Source organism: Sclerotinia sclerotiorum, genomic scaffold (genome assembly GCF_000146945.2).
Source record: "Sclerotinia sclerotiorum 1980 UF-70 scaffold_2 genomic scaffold, whole genome shotgun sequence".
NCBI classification, from domain to species: Eukaryota; Fungi; Ascomycota; class Leotiomycetes; order Helotiales; family Sclerotiniaceae; genus Sclerotinia; species Sclerotinia sclerotiorum.
Window position 1 is genome coordinate 60524 of NW_001820834.1, and position 15598 is coordinate 76121.

General features: G+C 42.9%; 7 protein-coding genes across 7 annotated transcripts; 2 read left to right on the forward strand and 5 right to left on the reverse strand.

The window, feature by feature from the left end:
• Positions 1 to 601: 601 nt before the first annotated feature.
• SS1G_01103 (hypothetical protein) lies at positions 602 to 2783 on the reverse strand (the record flags this gene model as incomplete). Its single annotated transcript, XM_001596861.1, has 3 exons — positions 602 to 837; positions 1028 to 2370; positions 2425 to 2783. The coding sequence occupies 3 exons, from the start codon at positions 2781 to 2783 to the stop codon at positions 602 to 604; spliced, it is 1938 nt and encodes a 645-aa protein (XP_001596911.1).
• A 1127-nt stretch (positions 2784 to 3910) lies between these two features.
• SS1G_01104 (predicted protein) lies at positions 3911 to 4717 on the forward strand (the record flags this gene model as incomplete). The annotated part of the gene is made up of 3 exons (XM_001596862.1): positions 3911 to 4052; positions 4461 to 4563; positions 4678 to 4717. 3 exons carry the CDS (start codon positions 3911 to 3913, stop codon positions 4715 to 4717), a joined length of 285 nt encoding a protein of 94 aa, XP_001596912.1.
• Positions 4718 to 4966: 249 nt separating this feature from the next.
• SS1G_01105 (hypothetical protein) lies at positions 4967 to 6675 on the reverse strand (the record flags this gene model as incomplete). The annotated part of the gene is made up of 4 exons (XM_001596863.1): positions 4967 to 4992; positions 5049 to 5807; positions 6021 to 6444; positions 6610 to 6675. The coding sequence occupies 4 exons, from the start codon at positions 6673 to 6675 to the stop codon at positions 4967 to 4969; spliced, it is 1275 nt and encodes a 424-aa protein (XP_001596913.1).
• An 826-nt stretch (positions 6676 to 7501) lies between these two features.
• On the reverse strand, positions 7502 to 8565 carry SS1G_01106 (hypothetical protein; the record flags this gene model as incomplete). Its single annotated transcript, XM_001596864.1, has 4 exons — positions 7502 to 7618; positions 7677 to 7843; positions 7895 to 8363; positions 8491 to 8565. 4 exons carry the CDS (start codon positions 8563 to 8565, stop codon positions 7502 to 7504), a joined length of 828 nt encoding a protein of 275 aa, XP_001596914.1.
• A 1304-nt stretch (positions 8566 to 9869) lies between these two features.
• Positions 9870 to 10445, reverse strand: SS1G_01107 (predicted protein; the record flags this gene model as incomplete). Its single annotated transcript, XM_001596865.1, has 1 exon — positions 9870 to 10445. The coding sequence occupies one exon, from the start codon at positions 10443 to 10445 to the stop codon at positions 9870 to 9872; it is 576 nt and encodes a 191-aa protein (XP_001596915.1).
• Positions 10446 to 11799: 1354 nt separating this feature from the next.
• SS1G_01108 (predicted protein) lies at positions 11800 to 12118 on the reverse strand (the record flags this gene model as incomplete). Its single annotated transcript, XM_001596866.1, has 2 exons — positions 11800 to 11932; positions 12030 to 12118. The coding sequence occupies 2 exons, from the start codon at positions 12116 to 12118 to the stop codon at positions 11800 to 11802; spliced, it is 222 nt and encodes a 73-aa protein (XP_001596916.1).
• A 1633-nt stretch (positions 12119 to 13751) lies between these two features.
• SS1G_01109 (hypothetical protein) lies at positions 13752 to 15352 on the forward strand (the record flags this gene model as incomplete). The annotated part of the gene is made up of 2 exons (XM_001596867.1): positions 13752 to 13835; positions 13973 to 15352. The coding sequence occupies 2 exons, from the start codon at positions 13752 to 13754 to the stop codon at positions 15350 to 15352; spliced, it is 1464 nt and encodes a 487-aa protein (XP_001596917.1).
• Positions 15353 to 15598: the final 246 nt, after the last annotated feature.

Below are 15598 nucleotides of genomic sequence, written 5' to 3' on the forward strand. Positions count from 1 at the left end.
ACACTATCTATCTATTAGAATTTATAAATCATACACCGAAGTCTTAGATTATATTGCCCTTATGCTACAGTTCCAGCATATCATATACACACTCGCTTATAAATCACTTTCATACTTTCATACTTTCATACTTTCATAGATATAATAGATATAAATATAATCTAATAATCATACTCATCTCCCCATCTCCCATCAAACCAAGACAAACTACCGACCAACCAACCACCTACCAAAATGCTACCATCCATCTAGGCAGACGGCTACAAAAACCAAACCAAACTAAACCAAACGCCTAAATCCAACAAAAGCCAGGCCAGGCTAGGCCAAACCATCTCGTCTATGTATGTATGTATGTATTTATAAATCAAATCCGAAGACAAAGCAGCACCTTTTGTTTCTATCCCACCTTTATGCTTTGCTTTGCTTTGCTTTGGAATACGTTGTTTTGAATACACCCTCCATGTTATCATCTATTCCATTCCTAATCCCCCATCCCCGTCCCTATCCCCATCCCATCCTATATCTTTTATTTCCTTCCCCATTCCCCAACCTCTAACCCTTCAAACCCATAAACCCTCTCCCCTATCCCAATATCCTCTCCCTAGAAACCCATCAACCCCTTATGCCTCTTAACAGTAAGTAAACTAGTACTAATCTTAAAGCTCATCCTCGTCTCAAAAACATAAGTTTGAGGCCAACTATGCAACTTTAATAATTTCTCCTCACAATCCATTAATTTTTCTCTTCGATACTCCAATAATTTTTTCTCTGACATCTTTTCCCCTGAAGTTGAATCTCCCCCTGGAGGAAGATCTTTTTCCCGCCAAGAACAACATGCTAATTCATAATAAGCAGACGGAAGAGTCCAATCATCACGAAGAGCTCCGTGTGCATTTCTGATTGCGTTAGTTGTGATTTCCAAATGAAATAACATTTATGAAATAAGAGGAATACCTTTCAGAATCAACGATTTCCCCGGTCAAAATTTTCCTCGCCTCCTCATACTTTCCCAAACTTCTCAACATACAACCACGAAGTAAAAGATGAATAGCCACATCTTCTTCATCCTCATTACATTTTTCTGGACACGTCATTCTTTCCTTCTTGAGAAGATCCAAACATTTCTCTAATTCCACTGTTCCACTCTTTTTTACTCCATTCCAGAAATATATCATTTCAACAAATGGACTAGGTCCAATTGCATCCACGAGATCAACTCCCCATGCCTTGGCTCTTTGTTCCCACTTTCCCACTTTGCTAACTATGTAGATATCAAATGGGAGTTGTTTAGCCATGACTTTTTGTTTACCAGCTAGAGGTGGTGCTTTCAGAATGAATTCTATAGCCTTCTTCTTGTGAACCTCAGCTGCTGCGGGATCGCTGAGTCGTGTATTACGATAAAGCTCCACATATGAAATACCAGCAATGTAAAAGTACAAGGTTGGACTCCAAGCACTCTGCTCGCTGCAATTAATCCATGCCGTAGCCGATTTTTCGTATTCATGAATGAACAATGTAGTAAGAGCCATCTCAAACGTATTGATCATAGTAATTTGTTTCATCTTACTCTTGGAATTCTCTTCCAGAATTACAAGGGCACCTTTCAAATCTTGCTTATAGGATAACATACGAGCTTCCTCCAATTTCCACAACTTAGAATGGGGATATCGAGATTGCATGTCAACTAGGAGCGCCTGACATTTATTTTTTGGATACCCGGTAGGATTATCATCAGCTGCGTCGTCAGTGGGTAGAATATCGCAGAATCCAACTAATCCATTGTAATATCCCAGTAGAGCAAGAGCAGCAATAGCACTATTGAAATTTTGATATCTTGTTGCTTGCCACAGTAGTCTTGTTCCACGTTCTCGGTCTCCTTTAAATCCAACAATGTATAATATCTTGTTAAAGATTGGATTCTCAATCATAGAGAAAACAAGAAGTAGAAGACCGCAACATAATCGAACCCCAGAATGTATAAAGATATCCGTTCGATTGGTAAATACTCTTGCCGCAAGTTCTGGATCGATATCATAGGGGTTCGTAACCGAAGGGGGTGAAGGGGGTCTCGAGATATTCGGATATGGATTATTGGGATCCAGCATCTTTTCATCAAGATCTCCTACAGATAGATCTGCTGTCCGATGCGCAATTTCATCAACAGTAAGTGCTGCCATTGAACTTTTGTGACTCGGGGTCCTAGAGGAAAGTGAAGTCGTACTCGAATGGGCTATCTTTTCCAGATATTTATTCTCAACCTCCAATATTCCATCCAGTGTAAGATATGCCTTTCTCAGTTTATAGAAACCCTTAACAGCTTCTGTAATACTTCCACTGAGAACTGCAGTAATTGCGCTGGTCAATTGAGCCCTACAAATAACATGTCAGCTCGGATTCTCCACTTACCCACGGCAACAAACTTACACAGAATAACACAACAGATACTCCGTACCCTGCGGATATATATTTGATTGAAAAGCCGTCGAGTCCTTCTGAGCCTTCTTCATATCATCCCAACTTTTATTCTCAGCATCTTGTAAGATAACCGCAGCCTCTTTTAACAAATCCTTCTCGACTCCCATCATTGCCGACAAGAATCCAGAAATTCCTCTTCCCAAATGATGGTAGGAAGAATCGTGTTTCTTCAACAATTTGTCGGCTTCCTCGATATCATCATTCAACAACTTTAACATTGCGGCCTCGACGTCCCTCAAATGTTGTTCTTCGCTCTCCGCAACCATGGCAGGAGTTGCCTTTACGGCAGATTTAAACCACCGACTCATCTTTTCTGCTTCTCTTGTATTTGTTTGCGCGGGTATGGGCTAGACACTTTTGATTCCGTGTTCAACTTGTAAAGGTCTTGTGACCTTGGATAATGGTTATTCTGACAAGCGGACCATGGGATTTTGCGTTTGTGAAGCAGAACCTGATAGAGTTCTTGGATATTCGACTTGGTCGCCAGCGGACCATGGACTCTGTGTTTGTGAAGTAGTAGTTGATGAGTTCTCGAATATGCAAATTCTGGCGGAAACAATCAATGTTTAAGATAGGCTTCAAGAAGTGATCAAAAGCGAATGGTCTCGGGTGCGGTCTATTCTGTTGGTGAAACAAACGTTGATTTGATATTGAAACTTTGGATTCCCAACGCTCGGATTATGCGGGCACTTATGATGATGGTAAACGTGCAGGTACCTGGTTTCAGGTACAACAAGATAGATGGATGTATTTGAGAAAAGATTCAAGAAAGAGAAAGGGAAGAGAAAGATTCTCTTTTATGATGCTTGACTAAATTCAAATAATCTTATTCACAATACCTGGGTATAATAGGTATGACGAACATCTAGAAATAAAAAGGAGATCCGATGTGCATAAAACCTGGAGTTTACAAAGCAAAGCTTCGTATTTACGGACGAAGAGGCAGAACCCAGCGTCATCCATTTTATTATTGTTATAATTAGGCATTACATGCTACCTAGATAGTAAAGTAATAAGTACAGTAAGTGTAAGATCCCCAAGCTCAGGCCTAGAAGAAACAGCATGCACGCGACAGGGATATTTAATAATAAAGAGCTTCTAGTGTAACATTAGAACTAAACTTTATTAGTATCTAGCTCATCAACAAGGATTTCCAAAAAGACACTGCCTTAACTTAACGCCATTTCGCATCGACCAAATCAAATCCGTAATCAACCACTCTACTCTGCCCCTACCGTACCGTGCTCAAAACATCCATCATCATCATCACCAATCCATTTACTCCATATCTACACAGCCATAAACAACAACAACGCAATCCCGTCCGAATTTCCACAACTACCATAATACACAATCCGAGCCAGCACTATCCTCCCCCTCGCAAACTCCAAACTCCAAACCCAAAATACACCCATCACCCCACCCCTCAACCATCATGTCCGCTGCACCATCTACGGGCGCCCCCGTCCCAACCGCAAAGGCCGTCAGCACCGATAAATCCGCCGATGCGGCGAAAGATCAAAAGACCGCTACTATGTTAGAAGAAGATGATGAATTTGAGGATTTTCCCGTTGAGAGTAGGTTTTATTTTCTATCTTGGGGGTTGGGTGTTGGCATGCATTAGTATGTTGGAATTGGAGGAGCTGCGTTTTATCGCGGGCGCAAACTTCTAAGTGATGTCTCCAACTTGGTCATGCATTGGAGTGGGCTATGGAAAGATTCATTGTTGATGAGCAGCACTGTCGTTATAGTATGAGGGGCTTTCAACTTCTGGCCCTTGGTATAGATAATGGATGATGAGGGAAGAGCTAGCTTTATGAGCTTTCATGAGCTTGGCCTGCAGGATACAGCGCAACAGAGTCCAAAGTTGAGACTGAGGAAATGTTTCTTCACATTCTTAAGCTTTCTCGCACATCCATTTCCACTACCAAAGAAGCTTTCATACAAAAGCAAGATCAGAATAAAAGCTAACATGCCCCCACTAGACTGGAGCCAAGAAGATACAGAAGTACCCGGCGACAACACACACTTGTGGGAAGAGAGCTGGGATGACGATGATACATCGGAGGATTTCTCCGCACAATTGAAGTATGTATTACCATGCCCCTCCTTTCGCAACCCATCGCGTAATGTCCACACTCTTTTCAGTCATTTTCCATACACCCGCCTATAGTATAAATTCTAACCACCTTTCATTTACAGGGAAGAATTGAAGAAAGTCGAAGCAAACAAGAAGAGATGATCTGGGCATATGTTGTTCGTTGGACGATATACATTCGATCAGGAGTTTATGGGCATAACATCATATCACATCAGCATATCGCATATCGCAGTACCAAATTACTAGAACATGATAGGCATTCAAAGGAGATGATCATGATTTGCAATTCTCTATAATAATGTTTTTTTTGGTCATTCATTTTGTCATCATTCCAACCGTCCCTTCGTGATTTGAGCTATCATTTACTGCCTTCGCTCCTAACGAATCTTCCTAAAGGTTGGACTTGTTTGAACGGTCTGACTTCCTATCAGAGCCGAACTATTTTACTGATCTGACTTCTAAATTTACTTACTCGACAAAGCAGAAACACCTGGAAGGTCCTTGCCCTCGAGCAATTCCAAAGAAGCTCCACCACCAGTGGAAACATGGCTAAGCTTGCTCTCAACACCGTACTTAGCAGCCACAGTAGCGGTATCACCGCCACCGATAATAACAATCTTTCCACTCTGTGCAGCATCAACAGCGGCATCAAGAGTAGCCTTGGTACCCTTGGCAAAAGCCTCGAACTCGAAGACTCCTGGAGGACCGTTCCAGAGAATAGTCTTGGACTCGTCGATAGCTTTCTTGTAGAGTTCGATACTCTTAGCTCCACAGTCGAGTCCCATCCATCCGTCTGGGATACCCTCCTCATCAGTAGCGGTACCAGTCTTAGCATCCTTTGCGAAGTTGTCTGCGGTAATGTAATCAACTGGCAAGACGAGCTCAACATTATTCTTCTTGGCCTTCTCAACGAGATCCTTAACGGTCTTGCTTCCAGCCTCATCGAAGAGGGAGTTTCCGATCTTGACACCCTCCAAGGTCTTCTTGAATGTGAATGCCATACCACCACAGACAATGAGTTTGTCAACTTTGCCGAGAAGGTTATCGATCAATTGGATCTTATCGGAAACCTTGGCTCCTCCGAGAATAGCCAAAAATGGTCTTTGAGGGTTCTCCAATGCCTTGGCAAAGTACTCAAGTTCCTTCTTCATGAGGAATCCGGATGCCTTTTGTGGGAGATCAACTCCGACCATGGAGCTGTGAGCTCTGTGGGCAGTTCCGAAAGCATCATCTGGAAACATTAGTTAGCTACTGAAATTTATACTTCTGAAGGCTGTATTGTATGTTGACATCAAAACTAGCGAATGAAAATCCCCATTTTACCAGCCATACATGGGGGGAAATGATGCCCAGAATTTACATGTCCCTCCAGACTCCCAAATGTCTGAAACGTAGCTGGACAATAAAAGTCCACAACCCACAGAAAAAAGAAAATAGAACTCACTGATATAAATATCACCCAAAGCAGTCAAACCCTTTCTAAACTCCTCCACCTTCTCCTTATCAGCCTTAACCTTCTTTCCCTCAGCATCCTTCGAGGATCCCTCCTCCTCAGCATGGAATCTCAAATTCTCAAGCAAGACAACCTGTCCCCCAGTCGCCTTATTAACAATCTGCTCAACCTCCTTTCCCACACAATCCGGCGCCATCTCAACCTTCTTACCTCCCAACAGCTTCTCAAGCTCTGGAACTACAGGCTTTAACGAGTATTTAGCGTTGACTTTTCCATCCGGGCGACCGAGATGAGACATGAGGATAACGGCTTTAGCGCCATTATCGATGGCATATTTGATAGTTGGGACGGCACCGGCGATACGTTGGTTATTGGTGATGTTTTTGTCGGAATCGAGGGGGACGTTGAAGTCAACCTAGTGGGAGCGGAGGAGGTTAGTGCGGTTCGTTATTTTAGATGCCGTTGTTTAGTATGTCCTAGTAGATTTTGGACTTCCAAAATACTCAATATGTACTCAACAGAGCATACTTCTGTAGTATAGGATGGAGATTTGATGGGTAGATTAGAACAGTAAACATACTCTGATTAAAACTCTCTTATCCTTCACATCCACATCAGTGATAGAAAGCTTATTTGAGAGAGACATCTTCAAGGTGTTTGATTCGAATATCTAGGTAATAGTTGAAAGAAGATGTAGAATAGTCAATCTTCTTATTGTTTTGTTCGGAAGGTTTAAAAGCTTGAACTGAATGATTTAGAAATTGGTTGAGGAAGAAACAAAAATAGAAAGCAAAAGGGGACGTGAGTTGAGATTTGATGGAATGTCAATGCCCCTCTATCATGGTGGGGTGCTTTTTCTTGGGAGGGGAGCTTCTTCGGCAGCTTGTCGGGGGTGCCCGTGACCTTGTTGGATCAAACCTAAAGCAATCTACTCTAGCTCTTTATTTTATAAGGGTCCAAGTATGAGGCATTTTGATATGTCGATGTCTGCTTAAACTATTGGAGAGATGGACATTGTGTTTTTACAACTTTATATTTAACAACTTATTTATGATCTCCACTAACATGTCTGGATAAACCGTTCCAGCCAGCTTATTTCATTGGAGGGCAACGAGGAGCCGTGCCGGGTTACCTGTATAAGTATATCTAGAAGATCAAATGCTCATTCTAAAGGGTCACGAATATCAGGCTCATGCGTTATTGCTAGTAGATGTGTACTCTGTTGAATTCATTCGATATGTATATCTGTGATCTAGAAGAAAAAACCATCGTGATATCCGCCTCCAAAATCCGGCGCCAAACACCATTCCAATGTCCCAACCAGATATGAAAAATGAAAGTCGTAATACACAGATATATTGTCCAGTGTAACCTATCCAGATCAAAATCCTAGACCTAGAACTCCATTCCTTCCGTATGCCGCTGATTCCGGTTCATTTGTACACCACTCATCCATATACTCGGGTCTGGGGTTATAGTAATCTGATGTTTGGTGACACCGGAGCCGATCGAACATCCAAAGCATCCTCAGCAGCATTTGATAAGGAGAGGTAAGCGGTCCATGCAATACCAACGGTTGAGACGAATGGCTATAGAAATGATTAGCAATTAAGGCTTCGTGTTAAGAGTCCATGAGGAAGAACCTACCAATTGGAATTGAATCGGCATAAGTCGGAAATTGATAATTTGTACCAAAGGCCAAACCATGAAATTAGCCTTGAGAGTTGGCAGATACATATCCCGTAGCTTTTGAGCAACTGCTCTCTTTCCGCCACCCTCTGCGATGGTCATAACCGTAAAGAAGTTGGCGATTCCTATGATATGTCAGTCGTCTTACATTTTAACGAGATCACGGAACTCCATACCGACTGGTGCAAAGATCAGTTGATCCATTGCAACCATCTTGAGTGCTGGTGCAAGGCCACTCGACTTTGTGATTGGAAATGCCCTCGATAGAAATTGGAACCATTTGAACTGTATAGGCGCCATCGCAAATCCATATGCCATGAACCTCGTCAATCGCTCGAAATCAAAAGGTGGAGGCAGAATCTTAGAATCTGGGATAAGTTCACGATCGTTAAGTGGATTTTTCGTATCGAGTTCGTGGATCTCTATGGCCAAAGTATCGTCCTTCCTTACTCCTCCAGGTTTTCGTACTGCGGCTTGTCTGATGGATGTTATGGACTGGGCCACTGTATCGGCTATGCCACCCAACACTGCGTTCGTAACCATCATTGTGAGTACTGGACGAGCAGCATAGTAGCTGTTAAATTTTGCGGAGAGTCTCCCGACCATGATGAGTTCGATGAGAAAAATGATTGTATGGATCAAAGGCTGTAATTGCGAAAATGTATTAGCATTTGAAAGCTGGAAAATGGTTCTTGCCCTAAGATTATTACTAGACAGCCTAGCCCAGCACCAAAGTAAAAACAGGATCAAACGGAAATTACGCCAAACTCACAACTCTGCCGTAAATGTACTTGCTATTTGCTGCTCGCATAAAGCGTCGCCGTTGGATTTCGAACGGTAGAGACATGGTTGGGAAAGAGAAAGTAGGTAACCAGAAATAGATGGGTGTAATAAGAATTGGCTGGTGGGTTCCTCGTAAAATTATGACGACAGACAAAGACAAGTTCGACGATCTTTAGTTTCCCGATTATACTTAAGCCTGATATTGTTTGCTTTCGTATGATTCTGAATCTCTCCAACCAAATAAATTATAAAAATAACTCGGAAAATAAATATAATAACTTTGAAAAGCGACAAATATTTAAACAAGAATACTTGAAATCAATTATGAAGGATGAATGAAGAGAAAGGAGGGGAAAGAAATTGTCATCCTTCCCTGAAACCACCGAGCCACTTCTTTCACAAGGCAATAGTTCTAATGTTAGTTTCAGTTACGAAATTCATTCGCTGACATCCATTCATGCATTGATCCTCCTTTCGAGATTTGATGTCGAATAAATTGCAATGAGTATAGGTTTACTCGGCGCTTGAACTGGTGAACATAAGAATGTGCTTTATCCATTTCTCCTTTTGGGAAACTTCGAAGCTTCAGATGTGTTTGTTAGTTGGTACCTTATGATTTGAACTTTATCAGAGAGATTGTACTCAATATACGGAGTAGGTACTATCGTACAGTCTTCGTTTAGGTCAAGGTTAGTGGTTGCTTCCCCGCACTTTATCATGGAGTCCAGATATCGTCCTCGGGAAATTATTCAGGGGGTGCACGGTGTGTAAACTGTTCTTACCCAGTTATATATATATTGTTTGCAGTTTCTTAAACCCTAAGTTAAAGGGCGATTTCTTATTTCCAAATTTTGGGTAGACTCAGAGGTTCTTGCCTTTAGCTGCCTCGATTCAACTTTCCTCAAGGATGCTTTAGTGAGCCGAATCTTGGCCATTAGCTTAGTAGCTGAAATAGACATTGCTACCAATACTGGATTAAGGTCTTTTATGTCTGAGAACATCGCATTTTTTGAAAAAAAAAAAAAATTGCTTATATTACTATCTACCGCTATCAGTCTAAGAGCTGTTACAATTTCAAATCCGTTTCCTATCAAATTCCAACTATGAGCAAGTCCGGCCGGTACAATGTGCAACCCCTTTCGCAGGATTTTATGTGATATAGCCCTGTCATGAACTCACCCGGAGTCCATTGAGAAGGTCACAATATCCCATCACGTCCTGGAACCAACCAACTATGAATATATCCTCCCATCACAGCAAGCCACCGTCTTCAAAGCAATTTCACCCGTCTCCAGCAACCACCACTCGTCGAGGGTTCCAAATTTCGGCTATTCTCGACAAGCGACACTGTCACTCTTTCATCGTGTCCTAACACTTGAAGAGCGCATAACAATCATAAGTACCATCTGCCTCAATCGCACACCACCAACCCGGAATTCCACCATCCGTACCACCAACTCCATAGTGACCTCCCGCATAGTCGAAGCTAGGGGATGCGGTAGGACTATTACCCGTCAATATGACTCCATAAGGCAATTGTGAAGCCAAGAAATGAGTCTGGTATAAAGCAAGACCGGTTGTACCGCCAATGACATTGCAAGATGGACTGAAGATCCAGGCATCTTGGACGAGGGGATTGGCGGAAGGTTTGCATTTAGTGGCAAGTTGACAGATTCCCGGTGATTGCATATTGCAAACTGGTGGGTTTGGTGGGCCAGGAGAAGATGGTGCGGATGTAGGAACAGAGGAACTGATTGGAGATGTGGATGCAGATGTTGAAACTGGCGGTGGTTGAGGAGTTGTGGAGGAAGAAGGAGAGCCTGGAGCTGAAGAGACGGTACAGGGAGACTGTCGACGGTTGTGACGGCGAGCTCCAACTATATTGTCGCTCGAAAGGAAGAGAAAGATGGCGAAAAGCGCCGCGATGTGCCTCAAGTGCTGCATTGTTTTCCTGTTCCCATTCAGCACGCTTCATTCATCGCAAGAGTATACTTTTCACTATACCTGATATTTGATACCTGCTACGGTATTCGTCGGGGAGTTGCAGTGTCTAAACTTAAGTAAGTTTCTTGTTTATGGCCCTCGTACTGTTTTGTTGGAGTAAGTTGAGTATTGCAATTGCAATGAGTCTTTAAGAGAGGGAGTTACAGACTAGTTGTAACAGAACTTACTTGTTTCACTCCTCCTCCTTACTGCTCTATCGAATGTTCCAAATGCCTTGTGACTTTTGCTTGCAATTTTAAATTCGCCTCGGGACGAAAGTGAATACCCATAAAAGGATGGAAAATAAGCCTTCGTTCCAGTAAAATAAGCTACAAATTCTCATCTGATATATAAATACAAGAGAAACTATTGAGTTTTTAGGTTTATAGGTAAAAAGAGTGTTGGTTGTTGAGAATTGTTTAACAAGTGCACAAGTCGCATGTCATCGTCTTATGACCCCCGGCACTAGCGTCTGAGATCATTACTTCAACACTACTCGAAATTTGTATCATTCCTCGTCTGAATGTGGTAAGTTCTTCATTCTAGGAAGGAATTCTCGGTCATATTGCCTAATAATTTTTTTATGTACCGTGGAATGCTGCACAAAGTTTTGTGCAAAGCGGACTATGTACGTGATTGTGTTTATGTACTTGTCCCCAACTTTTGGAGTTCCTCGGAGAATATTCCCCGTTCCCCTATGTCTCAGCCGAGACCACCAATCGAGTGAAATCACGAGATCCAGATGACAAGAATGTGAAATAAAAGCTAGTAAGTAGAAATAGGGTATCCGCAATGCGAAAAGACATAGTTTTGTAAATCAGGCGCTTTGTAAAACTCCCCCCAAAAAACAATGGAATAAATAAAAAGACGCAGTCATCCAATCATAACCCGGCACATCGCCATACAAATCCTCCAAAACACCACAATAGGGATTGTCTGCCACATCTGGCCATCCTCTCAGCGACCATCCTCTCAGCGACCATCCTCTCAGCGATCGTCCTCTCAACGACCATCTTTTTAGCAACTATCCTCCCAATAAAAATTCTCTCAGCAATCATTCTCTCAACCGTCATCCGCTCAGTGACTTTCTTTTTAGCGATTGTTTTCTCGGCGATTATCCTTTAAACAACCATTCAACAGCAATGCCACAGCGCGTGGTAGGAATTTTGAAAGATTTCAATTTTCTTTACTCGATCTGTTGACCCCTTGACGTCGATCGGGGTTTGAGTTCTGTACTTGTTCGATCTCAAGGTTGATCGAGGGAGTATCCAAAGTACCATCACTATCCGTGCCTAAAGTCGTCGAAACCAATGCTTCAAACGTCTGCACAGCAGCTTGCATGATATCGTTCGAGTCGATTGACTTTGTGGGAGTGGGATCGGGATTTTCTTCCAAAGTTGCCTCCATCAACGATGTTCGTACAGCAAGCAGCTCGGCGATTCGGTGCACTATACACAAAAAAGTTAGAAAATGGCATGTAATGGGATGCGGCGGTACTTGCTATCATCTGTTCTTAGCGGTTGTCGATACTTCCTCCAGGTATACATGAGACCCACGAAGACCATGGTGACTCTGTACACCACAGTTGCAATGATATCCGGGGTCCACATGATCTGAACTGGAACGGGCGGCATTTTTCGGGAAGGTACGGAGTATTGGATTAGCGCGCGCTCGTGTGCTTTGGTGGAAATATATCAATGCAGAGATATAGGTTAATTAGAACACACGGCAGGAGAATGGTGGCGGTAAATTATTCCTTCGATGGGAGCCAGTAAGTGGGGCGGAACAATACACTTTGTTGAGAATAATGATGTCAATTTCGACGGAAGAAATAGCGAGGAGGGATAAGTTGGCCTCAGTTTGCAATGATTGAGAAGTGATTCACAAGGCTGAAGAGACGTGGAAGCACTTCAACAGAAATTTTGTAGAAGAGAATTGTTTAATGCGTTTGGAGTTAGGGAGAGTATAACAATGGGAGTCGACAGTAGTTTATATCATGACCATAAATACCTGAGCATTCACGCCTGTCTTCAGTTCAGCATTTTGCCACTTAACGAAGTGTCTTGCCACGTCTGATTTGCTAGAAATTCTGCCAACTCTACTGATGCCATACTGTTATCCTGAGAAGAAGAGTTTCCTGGCGAGGGTGTTCTGAAAGAATTGTATGTGTTGGCGTACGTGTTTCTGGTAACTCTGGCCAATTGTAGGTAGGTACTTGAGCGTGACACAGACACGCGGTACGCGTCAAAGCATCAGTGTCCAAAACTCAAAGATAAAATTCTGGCGATGCAGCTTCAACGAACGATTTAAAAATTTGATACTTACTAGAACTTGGTGTTGCCGTATGAAATGTTGGGATGTAAGATTACTACGCTAAAGTGGAATCTCAGCGCGTTGAAGGTACATGAGAGCTCAGTGGGTTATACAGTAGGAACCTGGTTATACCAGACTGAGAATTTGGTGACCAATCAAATACGGCATGAAGATGTTAGCACACACAACACACGCGTCAGGAACTCGAGACTGACTCGACATAACAGGATCTAGGACTCAATAGAGAAGTTGAGAGACATCCCCTTTCCCAATTCATCCGCTTCTCCATAAAAATACTATCCAATTAGATCACAAACTGCAAAATAAAGTGATTCCAAAAAATCCACTTTGGCCCCCAAATTCCTTTTCTGCTCATTTTAAATGGTACATTCCGGAGGTAACACAACTATATTATGCCCAAGCGATGCAGTTAAGGGAAATGAAAGTGCCTAAAAGCTGACAGGTACGAGAACAACAAGTTTCGACAAGTCCTAGGTTCGCCTCACTAAATCCCACTTTTTAGCTAGTCTTGTAAGTTTTTTGGAATAAATTTTGATGGATGTGTGGCTTCCCAATATATGTTGTGTATCACACCATTAGTAAGTCGGACAACTTAGGTTGGGTCCTTGTTCTCCAAACCAGGTGGGTGAGGGGTGTAAAGGGCTTTGAAGAGTAAAAAAGTATTGAAGAAAGGAAGGCCCCTAAAAATAGTTGAAAAGCTTTGGAGGAGTCAAAGCTCTCAACACCGAATTTCAACACTATACATGATATCACAGTATGCGATATACAACATCCCATATACAAATCTACAGTTTTGGATTACACTAAAAATCACGATTGAATCGGAAAATACTATAGTCGTACAGTGATTGATGCACTGGCACCAAAACGGCAGATTGAAAAATTCGCGAAGTGAAGAGTCGTAAAGCATCCATTGTCTTGAACTTATCTAATATGGCGGTGCACTTCTCAAGGGCTTGGCCTGGGAATCAAGATTGTGGGTTGCGCCTGGTGGCCGGACTTATTCTGATGGGCTGTGTACGGAGTACAGAATCATCTCACTCAAGCTAATGCTTGCTCTAATCAACTAAGAGACCTCAAAGAAACTTAAGTAAAACGACCACTGCTTTCCCAAAGGATCAACTCATTTTACATGTTAACATCGAAGAATCAAGATTATGGAACTCTCAGGACAGGATCCCGTCACAGACGTTTCGCATTTCAAAGACAAGGTCAACAACTCACTAGACCAATTGAGCCGATCTTTGGCGATTCTCAAGAAAAGGAAAGCGGTCGAATTGACACATCCTGGTATTGAGTCTCCTTTGTATTGGGCTGACATTGATGCAATCACCCCCAAGTTGACATCGACCATCAGGGACATGTGGGAAGCAAGCGAACGACTCTCGAACGAGATCACCCAAACTCATTATGGTGAAAAGATCCATAGATCAATCTGGGAATCTCGCCTTCAGAAAGCAGCATCAAGCTACAGTGGCACCAACGATGATAACCGAAGGCTCAGTACATCGACTCACGGAGTCTCGACTACACCACTTCCTCATACCGCTCAAAGCACACAACATTCTTATTCTGCGATACCTTCTGTGCAGAGACCTTACTCTTCCGTCCCAAGACTTGATCTTTCAACGGCTAACCGAGATATGGAAGAACACCAAAGGATTAGCAAAAGTGGCTCAACATTCTCAGGCCTGGGGGATCTCTATCATACTGAAAATCAGCTGGATGCCGTAAGGTCGAACCTTCAAGCTCCGGTGATCACTCTGCCTTTGTCCACCACATTTCAAGAAAGCTTTCCGTCACCAACAGCATCTCCTTCCGAACGCACACCCACTGCCAATGAAGTCAGGAAAAGAGGGGACCCTCATATTTGCAATTTTTGTTTCAAGACTTTCACACGAGGCACTACACTCCGTGAACACGCTAGGACTCATACAGATGAGAGGCCATATAAGTGTTGCTCCTGCGAAAAAGCCTTTTCCAGACTGAAAGACTGTCGTCGCCACGAGCGCCTGCATGCCAATGCCATCACAGCCCATTGCGGTGGCGGTTCTTATGGTGTACTTTGGGGATGTGGCCGGAAATTCACAAGACCAGATGCACTCAAAGCACACTTGAGCTCAAGTCAGGGTGTAGGTTGCTTGAACCCTCTACTTGAGGATAGAAAAGACAGAATTTTACGAGCCGCATTCCGCAATATAGCTTTCTGCGAAGGTCCCATGGAGGGGGATATGTGGGGGTGTGGACGACAGCTTGAAACATTGGATGCCCTCAAAGCACACTTGGAAGCACAAAATAAACAGTGCTTCAAATCCCGAGCTCATCTTGATAAGGAGCAACTCGATTGTTTGATAATTGAGCTTGGTCGCTTTCCCTATGCCTGCCCTAGAACATATGGTGGTTGCGGTAAGCGATTTGAAAGTGCAATTGACTTGAAGGTGCATGTCGATGTTCCTTGCCAATCGCATTGTTTGAGATTAGGAATTATATTCAAAGCTATGAAGACGCAGGACTGGAAAAGTAGCAAGGAATAGAGACTGCGAGAAGAACTTTACAAGAATGAGTCTCGGAGATTGTATCGAGGCAAGAGGATACGACTCCAGTCACCACTCCACAAGGTTGTTGGGAAAACCAGATGGAGGGTATCGGAATTTTTCATCGCAATAAAAGGTTGCGTACTCTCAAGCGGACTTGGGAATGCATTACTTCATTCTTTTATCCCTCCTTCTACTATGCCATTCATACAAATTGAGCCTCCCGCCTTATCCAGTACGGCTACG